At 39.5% G+C, this 10,009-nt stretch overlaps 1 protein-coding gene across 3 annotated transcripts in view; it reads right to left on the bottom strand.

Annotated features, from left to right (window-relative positions):
- Positions 1-3: 3 nt before the first annotated feature.
- The window catches only part of LOC131775989 (uncharacterized), a 35,807-nt gene continuing 25,801 nt past the window's right edge, over positions 4-10,009 (bottom strand). For all 3 annotated transcript variants that reach the window (XM_066164792.1, XM_066164794.1, XM_066164793.1), the window contains exons 35-48: positions 9,640-9,711; positions 9,313-9,384; positions 8,769-8,840; positions 8,352-8,423; positions 7,825-7,896; positions 7,161-7,232; positions 6,851-6,925; positions 5,295-6,328; positions 4,399-4,553; positions 3,735-3,909; positions 3,358-3,418; positions 2,385-2,583; positions 1,478-1,624; positions 4-530 (exon numbers count right to left, since the gene is read on the bottom strand). In XM_066164792.1, the coding sequence (XP_066020889.1) occupies positions 447-530; positions 1,478-1,624; positions 2,385-2,583; positions 3,358-3,418; positions 3,735-3,909; positions 4,399-4,553; positions 5,295-6,328; positions 6,851-6,925; positions 7,161-7,232; positions 7,825-7,896; positions 8,352-8,423; positions 8,769-8,840; positions 9,313-9,384; positions 9,640-9,711 (2,362 nt within the window). In that variant the 3' untranslated portion in view covers positions 4-446. The remainder of the gene's footprint in view (positions 531-1,477; positions 1,625-2,384; positions 2,584-3,357; positions 3,419-3,734; positions 3,910-4,398; positions 4,554-5,294; positions 6,329-6,850; positions 6,926-7,160; positions 7,233-7,824; positions 7,897-8,351; positions 8,424-8,768; positions 8,841-9,312; positions 9,385-9,639; positions 9,712-10,009) is intronic.

The following is a 10,009-nucleotide window of genomic DNA, read 5'->3' as shown; positions in this document are numbered from 1 at the left end:
TTGTATTCTCTATCCTCAGCACAATTTGATTATTACGGCTCATGAAAATATAAAGTCGGAAAACGAGGGTGTTAAAGTATTGGGGTGAGGTGACCGACACATTACAATGTACACTATGGCAAGTTATTAATTGACTTCGCTTCACTGTCGAATAGTAGGGGTGAAATTATTTCATGGTCGCTGGCAAACGGCAAATTTGCATCGTGATTACATGTGTTTAGGAGGCTAGGAAGGCTAATTTCTAAGGCAAGAGACAAGCCGCTAAAGAAGTCTCGCATAGAGGTAGCATTTTAATGCCACTGTTCGAACAGTTTTTTTTAAAGGCCGGTGAAACTTTCGTCGCCATGTTGGAATTGAAAGGCATCACGTTATCAAAGGCCAGACATCGAAGGTGATGTAAATTAGTAGATTGGCAGAACTTGATCCTCTTCTTTAAATCTTTGCCTTTACTTGCATAGAGCCTCCAGCTTCGTGAGTATCTTGTTTTTGGAGTGTTCACTGTTACTCCAGATTTTCACTATTTCCTCGATCTGGAAAGGAATATCAGAGAAACGTTTGAGCGGTTCGTCCAATTGTCGCACAGGTCGTTACTTTATTTAAAAGGTGGGGCACTTCCTCCTGCTGTAGAAAAGAGTATTGGAAGAGAGGCGATCAAATGGTCGCGTTTTGAGTGAGTGTTTGATAATTTTTTCAGTATTTTCTGAACGACTAAGAATCTAGCTTTAGGTACACGCTGTTCATGAGGAAAACAACGTTCCCTTTCACAGTGCAAACTTTTGTTCACGATGTACATCACGACAATGTTCAGGGTTTACAACTTGTTTCTATAAAGGTTGTCGACTCCGAAAGGTATTGTGGGTAGTTTTCAGGCCATTTTCCTTTGACCTCAGGATTTCAGGGAAATCTGAGAAAACGTCAATGTAAGGACGAGGCATCGTGGGTTTAATAATGAAATGTAAAATGGTTTCCGTGTTTACATAGCCTGATGTAAACACGCGGGAGGTTGGGAGAACACGAGATAAGGCTATGTAAACACATAGCCGGATAGCAGCATAGCAGGCTATGTAAACACGGAAACCAATTTACATTTCTTTTATAAAATAACTAATGAAAGAGGAACGAAAAGCTAGCTAGCATAGCAGGCTATATAAACACGAAAACCATTTTGCGTTTCTTTTATAAAATAACTAATGAAAGAGGAACGAAAACCGTGTTTACATACGTTCATGTAAAATGGTTTTATGGCCAATCAGAGTGCGCGTACTATTTGAATTATTTTATAAATTCATTTATTTATTTGACTGATTAAAATTCGTTGATTACTGGACACCCAGATTACCATTCTAGATTTTTGCTGCTTGTCCTTTCGTCTTTCTACCGACAAACTTTCATGAAACAGCTGTATACGGTATTAATTTTCGCATAAGGGTGTTTGATAGTGAACATCAGTGATGGTTGGTTATTGTTTATACTGTACCTCTTCAACTGTGTCCTGAAGCTCGGCACATCTGTCAGTCATCACGCGTAACAGCTGAGCAAACTGAACCATGTCATCAGGCAAGGTTACTGGATTGTGATGAGAAGCGCAACCAAAACCACATAGAACCGCGCGGAAGCTGGGAAACTGTTGTAAGAAGTAAAGCATAGCAGCCTAAAAATCTTGTGACTATCAAATAAAAGACGTACCAAGTGTTTTGCATAAAACAAAGCACACTTTTTCGTGCTTCTTCCTTGGATAACCCACCAACTGTTTGCGTGCCCCTAACTCTTTCGCCTGCCTCAGAAAAACCTTTTCTTGTGTTTCACTTCCAGCCTTGGATAGGTGTGCCCTTCGAGGGGGTACCTCTAAGCATATATTTATTACACCGTAAACTTCTGGAATCTTGTATTTTATTACCCCTGCTATGGGATGTACATTATGTCCTATGTAAATTGGTTGATGAAATTTGGTGTCACATTGAGCTAAAACATTGTATTTGATCAGAGAGGGAGTCTGAAGGGCAGTTATTCCTATCTTAGTAATTATTATCTGCTTGATGGATAATAAGTTTAAATTGTGTTGAGACTAAATATTTTTGTCCTTGTAAGGAGACTGAGGCTTGACTCAGCCTCTGAGCTAACGTTCATGTAAATATCCTACTGTGTCTACTGTTCTAACAATTCCCCAATTTTATACTTGATAATTTGGTGCTAAACTCGGAAAACAATATCCTATAGTTGACATGCTCCTTTCTTTAACAGAAATACCCCAAATACTGTCCTCCATTTAGAGCAAAAGTGTGAAAGCTAGCACATGGCGTCTCATGGTACCTTACGCGTCTCCTACGACAAAGATGCACAGAAGCAGCCTACTTTTAACAAGGATAGACAATTCTATTTCTTACCCTCCCCGTGTCTTTTTGTATTAAAATGCTATCAATGTTGATGTTGTTGTGGCAAATACCACACTGGTGTATGAACCGTAAAGCTTGGAGCACATCAGTGGCTAGTCTACAAAGAAGTTTGGCCTCGAGTATGGCGGCGGATTCGTCCCTCATGAACGCGCCCAGTGTTATGTTTGATACAAACTGGAAGCAGATGAGCCTAATTACGAAAAAAAAAGAAAAGAAAAAACAACAAACGAAATCATTTCAGAACTCACTTGGAGGCCGTAGTTTGTTTTTGTTCCTTTTTTATTAAATTAGCAAGGGGACTACCAATACAGAGAGTTCACCTCTCATATATGGTTGGTTTGCGTCACCAATATATGACAGACCCGACGCTATGTAAAGAAGACCTTCAGAATAAGCACATGCACTTAAAAAAAATAACTACTAGTCTGTTCCTTTCTGCAAAAATGAGTCCTCTTCATCACAGTTTTTATTCTCGTTTATAGAAGTTTAATCATCCATTCATCATCGATTAAGAGTCGTGAGTAGTCCGCCATTGCGTTCACTTGGCTTTGTAGTGATTGGCCAAGGAGTTTTACCCCATCTCTGATTCCCAACCAATCTGGTTCAAACATGATTTACATGGCCATTCACGTTTTCCAGCGCTTTAGGTCGCCTATGTCGAGTTACTCTGACTTCTCTTCGACTCTCTCTGACTTTCCTCTTTGTTCTGAATGCACGGCATGAATACTTTGATTTTTGTATCGAACCCTTGATCGAAAAGCGCTCTATTGCAAATATCTCATACTCCTTTTCTTACTTTTAGTGATCATAATATTAATTATCATGATTGTTAGAAATGATGAAATATTGCTAATGAGGGTGGAGGAACATGAAAGATCGAGTACAGTGTGCCGATAAGACAAAATATTTAAATACTCTTTCTCTGTATTTTGTCACTCGATTAATAAAATAAAAAGTAACTCACCAGGTTTGCGGTGGCAATGATGGTAGATCACCGTGACTCCTGGTCAGTCGACAACCCTCGGCTAAAAATAGAGTGAATTATGTATAATTTGTTGTCTGGTGGCTAAAAAAAAAGGATTTATCACATGTTTAGCTGGATGGGGTCATACTCAGACACGTAAGTTTTCAAATACTCACTAACTCACGTTATCGGGATCTTCCATTGATCTCAGCTTGGACACGACATCGACGATCGTTTAAGATGGTTGTACGGCAAGCGTTACACAAGCGTGACACGACGGTGGCCGTGTCATGACAACCGAGAGTACTTGTAAAACATGTATTTTGAGCAGTGGCATGCTAGGACACCTTCAACGCCAGGTATTTAGATCATCTCACCTTTTAAGTGCCAGAGGTAAGGTAAAACACAGGGATGATTCCCCGTCTGTGACATCTTTATGTAGATGGACACCTCTCTTTCCCACTCTTGTACCTTGTCTTGTGAAAACCATTTGACGAGGAACAAAGTAGGTTCGTCGGTTTGCGGATCCTCTTCGCGACAAACTACATAACCCTGTATGATGATTGAAGAAACAGCCTTAATAAGTTGAATAAGGAGAACTTTCTTAACGATCAAAATAATAACATATACACACTCAATAGGACGTGAGCTCGTGTTCTCCCGATACACAATTTTGGTGGAACTCTTATCAGAGTCGGCACAAAATGTTTTTTTTATTCGCACTTCCATAAATATATTCTGACTGAGAATGAAGCTTTAAATGAATACCCTTAAATCCCTTCAGCGACGCCCTTGCCCTCTCCTCATACTTCGAAACTATCCTTGAACGCTGTACGTATTCTGTTCCTTCTGATGTAATTAACCCGAAAAAAGCTATTTCGTTTGCATGGCTATCTTAAACAAATATGTTTGATCAGGGTATGTATCAAATGCCTTGATTCAGAGCTTATTTAATTTCGTGCAGAAAGCTCTAAAATATTTCCAAGAGATGTAGTTTTGAGAAACTCGTCGAGAATTAAACTCATAAACTAAGCGTCGTACAATTTTGTCACTTGATTCCTCCTGAAGAATCAACGGTACTTCAACTATAGTCATGGGAGGGGAGGTAAGATCTGAACTAATACTCCATTCAATCGTGTTTGCATAATTGCGGTCGGAGGGCATGCTGGCCATTTCAAGACTTGGATGGACACGTCCTGGAAAAGGAAAAAGACAAAACGCGGCAATCAAATTTTTACAAGATAGTGTTTCAAAGATAGCACTGCATGATGGGCCTCTTCTGCAAATCTTCCCTCTTGCAAAAACGGTGCAAGGGAAGGAGGGAAATAGTCTCGTACCCAGAATTTACACGGCCGTGCGTACATTCCAGTTCCACCGTAGGATCTGGGTACGAGATTAGGAGAGAAGGCAGAGACAAGAAAGAAGGAAAATCGGAAAAATAAATTGCCTTTGTGACCCTGATATGAAAGTTTTTTTTCTACCGTATTTCGTCGAATAAGCGCTTACGCTCTAATAAGTGCCCTCCCCTTTTAGCTGCTATGTCAAACAAGCACCTTTCTCGATTAAGCGCCCCGCCTCCCCTCATCTCCCTCACTTTCTTAAATAGTAGGAAAACAAGGAAAACCTGTTTCTATTGCCACTTCATTTATATCTTTTATGCTTCAACTGACCACTTTCAGTCAGTACAGGAAAAAAGTTTCATTTCCATTGAGGAAATCACTTCCAATTATTTCAATCTCCATGCTCTTGCGGAGTTCCTTTATGTGCGTGGCCTGTTCATTTAATTTTCTTCTTACTGCTGCGCTAACTTAATTAGCGCCGTCCTCGATTAGGCGCCCTAGTTTTAATAAGCACCCCTTCTTTTAGCTGAAGTTTTAAATATTAAGCACTCGGGCGATTATTCGAGGAAACACTGTATCTTTACTTCGACACATTACCTTGCTTGTTACGAATGGAAAACTTTGAGAAGACAGACCCAAGTTTTTCTTTCACTTTCGAAGTGGCGAGAGTGTACAAGATTGGATTCACTGATGAGTTGAGAGGAAGAACGAAAACGGCCACCCAGACATAAACCATGCTTGTGAGATTAGAAAAGTAGGAAGCGTTTGTCAAAGACATGATACCCATAATGATAACCGGCATCCAGCATAAAAAATCTGTCAACACAATGATGAAAAGACGATTGGCTCGTGCAGACTCTTGTTGCATGTGTGCAGATGCTGATCCGCCGACCAGTTTCATTATGGTCCAGTAGATGGCCATATATGCGACGAGAATGAAGAAAAACGAACAAAAGTTGAAGATTATGAAGATCGCCATGAAATATTCCCAACCCGAGGGTTTCTCGCTGGAAAGCTGCAAAGGCAAGCAAACTGCTGACTGCGAGAAAAAGCTCATCCCGTTTGAATTGCCGAGGAAGTACTCTATGTCCAATATGGGTATTATGGACAAGACCACACCCACTACCCAGACGCACAGACAAACCATATAGGCGGATTTAAGTGTCATTCTCTCAAATTTGAGAGCAAAAACCACGCATATTAGCCTGTCCGCGGTTGTTATAGTTAGCATCGCCACGGAAACTTCACTGGAAAGCATAGAAATTGCTCCCACGATCCGGCAAGAAGGACTATTGCGCCATGAGACATCGTGAATGAAGTACTCCCCTTTCCACTTGGAGTCCAGTGCGGCAAGAGTCAGTAAGTAAACACCCATGAGGAAATCGGCCATTGCTAAATTGGAAAGGAGTAGCGACTGCACACGATTGTTGTCGGGCACCAATGCGCGCCAAATAAGGACAATCAAGTTACCGAAAGTGGCCAGGATGCCAAGCACCCAGAGGCACGCACGGATTAATGGGTATTTCATCATGTCATCGCAGCTGGAGAATTCATTTTTGTCATTGCTTTGGCAGTCCAAGTTTTTGATGGCTTTCTTGGCATAGCAACACAGGATGAATTTGTCGATTTTCCTAGAGACAAGTTTAAACAGATAGTTGAATGAAAAATGAAAAAACTTTTACCTCTGCAAGGGACAATGGCCGTGTTCAAAAACAGAGTTTAATCAAAGGTGTAGCATAGATGTTGGGTTTAAAGACCATTAAGCCCCTTACACGGTGAGAGGGGGGGGGGGGAGGGAAGGGAGGGAGGAATAGGAGGTATAAGCATTCATGGAAAAAAAAGACATATTTGACCATTCAAAACTTAAAAATAAACGCCTGAACGATTAAAATAATCGAGAAAAGTGTATTAGACTAAGGTGGTTTCTTGGGGTAACAGGCTAGTCCTATACCTAGATCTTCCACAGTTACAGTCAAACGGTGAGAATCTGGGTACGAGATTTAGTGTATGTTACCCGAAGATTGATAAAACCTCCTGAATGAAAAAAGTAACAACTTGTGAGTATATTTCCTCATATAGACCTAACTTCTACTGAGGCGCTTGCTCAGGGCTACCGGTTCAGTAAGATGGAGCTATTTTAAAAGGCCACTCACAGGATTTTCAAATTCTTTACTTTTTCGAATACATCTTGAGGGATCCTTTCGTCCAGCGGATTGTTTTGCAGATGCCTGATGATGTAAAAATGAGAATCGAGGAAGCTTATTAATAGTTTTCTTAGAGCAATTGTATTTAGTATTTCTGAGTAATTGCTTAGTTGTTCCTCTACTAAGCTACACTAATTCTGGCTTTATCGATTATAGAATATATGCAGTGGCCAGAGAACCGATACTGCAAACGAACTATGCGTTACATCAAAGTGTGCGGGGTGCAAGAAGACCTAAAGTTTTGAAAAAAAAAACTTACAGAATTTCAAGTTTGCGAAGTCCATCAAATGCGAGAGAGATCAACGTTTTTAACTTGTTGTCATTCAAATACCTATGAAAAGGATTGCGTCGGAGCTTTAGAAATAAAACTTCCTTCTTAAATGGGTTCTTTTTTTAATGAAAATATGTTTCAGTTAAGTGGTGATTTTTCGCATCGAAAGTTTTGCCTCAAACTTTACCCACTAAACTATCTTTGGTAGTAAGTAAATAAAACCTCATTGGTTTCCTGGAAATACATCAAAAATTTTTTCTGAGAGCTCTCAATAACCAAAGCTGCAAAAGGCCCTTTTTTGACCTCTTGCGACATCGAAAATTCCAAGAGTTGATATGCTAACCCCTCGAGCTCGTAACACTTCATGCAGCAAGAAATCGCTTGTATTCCTAAATTGTGTGATATCTAAGGGGTTTAGAAAATTTTTCAATTTTGATATGTGCTTATTCATAATAAACACATAAGTAGTATCATCGCTCAAAGACAGACATGACAGTTGGCATATCGAGAAGAAGAATTTCAAATAAACAATTAAAATTTCCTGACGTGGTTAGAATGCACATGTATCGTAACTTTTAAGGCAAGCGCTAAGTCTTGCTGCCAAATACTTAAAAGTTGCAGCTAACCGATGAACAAAACGAAATCATCTTACAGCACTTTCAAACTCGATAAAGCTTGAAATAGACCATCCTTGATGTGAGTGATGATGTTCTTTTGAAGGTACCTTTCCACAATATGAGAAACTAATTAGTTTACGATAAACTTTCAGAAAAATGTGTATATCGTGGATTGGCGAGGAACAACAAAAATGTTAGTAACAAAAAAATTTATGCATTAAACAACTGAGCAAAAATAAACATCTCTGCTGGTAGAGTGATCCAATGAAGATTCAAGTTTTCACGAAGATGAAAAAAAAACATCTAAAAACTTCAATAGTACAGCACAGACCCCTGTCCTCCCGATAATCTGTATAGATTTCGCGCCGTCTTTGCTTCCATGATAGCTGAGTGGTGAAATATTTCGAATTGTCTCTAAGTTTACGTAAGAGCGGGGGTCGATTGAGATTGAATCAGAATGAAGCGAGGGACAATGAAGGCAAACAAGGCAAATTAAAAAATGTGTCCACAATACTGTTTCTTACAGGTGATCAATTAAAACACAAACATAAACCCAGCTTACAGGTGGGTCAGTTTGTTGGTATTCCTGAATGAAAGTTCATGAATAGTCTTTATTCTATTGGAACGAAGGCTCCTGTTGAATTAAAAAAGCCATTTCTCATATGAAAGTAAGCTACTGTTAACACAGTAAATCACAAGCGAGACGGTTAGACTAGAGAAAAATTAACTGAGGTATATATTTCTTTTAGCAAACCTTCTTGCATTTTCCTTATAGCGTTCACAGTAGTAAAGTAATCAATGATTAATGTCTATCGAATTATTAATCAATTGATTAATGCTTGATAAATTAATTAATTCTGAAACTGTTTTCAAGATCTGACAAGAAACTGCATACTCTGCTCTCGAGTTCCATGCCCTTTCTCGCGCTCTCTGTTTATGCTTTTCCGCTTGAAATGAAAGAGAAGAAAAAGCAGCTTACAGTATAAGAAGGTTGGTTAGATGTCCAAATGGGTTGTCATCCAACTTGGAAAGCAGATTGTCGCCCAAATCTCTGAAAAGAAGGAAAAGAGTTTGGTCACACCAGCCGTTACGTTTTTGCAAACCGCAGAGACGGATGCAACGAGTAGATCTCCTTCATCAGAGCACTTCTCGAAGAAAAACTAGTGTTAATTATAAAGGCAAATCAGAGCAAAGGTAAATCAAACATGGGGCCTATTGAAGGCAAAGTCAATACAGATAGCTGATCTCCGTGATTCACCGTAATGGGAAGTTTCGCATCAGAATGGTTGATGAGTTAGAGCAAATTTTTGACCAATTGAAGAGGTTAAAAAAGAAGAAACGTCAAATGAAAATTATTCTATGAAACTATTCAAAGCCAATGGCTGTTTCTCATTTGCATTCTGGAGAATCTATCTAGAAGATGGAAAATTCATGTACAGGAAGTTTCTCGGAGTCCTTCTTTGAGGACAGCAATGACATAGAAGGCTTGTATTTCTTGTACAATCACACCACCATTTACTTACAGCGTTTGCAAGGCATTGAGTCCAGATAACGTATCAGCACAAATATCTTCGATGAAATTTCCGTTTAGTCTTCTAGTTAAGATAAGAGAAAAAAAAATGGCCGCGCTAAGTTGCGGATTGTAACTGCTGAGAAAACGATACTCGTGTCAAGTGACATAGACCCTAAAAATTAAATCTGGGTGGCTAAGTACGCATTACTCATCTAAGCCGAATCTCATGGATTTCAAGTGAAAAATCGACCGAAGTCGAAGTCTGGGGACCCGTTTCTCGAAGCTATGCCTCGTTTTCCGGGTGTAGGCAAATTATTATCTGAAATAAAAGACTCACAATTCTAACAAGGAAGACATGTTTTGGAACACCCTGTCCTCAACGTAAACTATCTTGTTGTAGCTGAGATCACTGCAAAGAAATTAAACAAAAAAGCGTAAGAGGTTGTTGATGAACTTAACTAGGTAGTAAATTATCCTTTGAAGCAAGTCGATGTCGTAAGCTTTTTAACTGTAGAACTTGGTCTTCCTCAATTCTTGGCGGGTTGTTACCACTCCTGAGATTGGGTTACGCATGCCATCTCTCTCGATTAACTATAAATCTACTCATGCTGCAATCTGATCGGCTATGGTTCTCGCCATCTGTTCCGTGATATATGAAGGTAGAGCGACCAGTCTTGCAATGTGCGGTTAAATAAAATGAAATAAAA

This window comes from Pocillopora verrucosa, chromosome 4, assembly GCF_036669915.1.
Source record: "Pocillopora verrucosa isolate sample1 chromosome 4, ASM3666991v2, whole genome shotgun sequence".
Lineage (NCBI taxonomy): Eukaryota > Metazoa > Cnidaria > Anthozoa > Scleractinia > Pocilloporidae > Pocillopora > Pocillopora verrucosa.
This window is presented reverse-complemented; position numbering and strand designations above follow the sequence as displayed.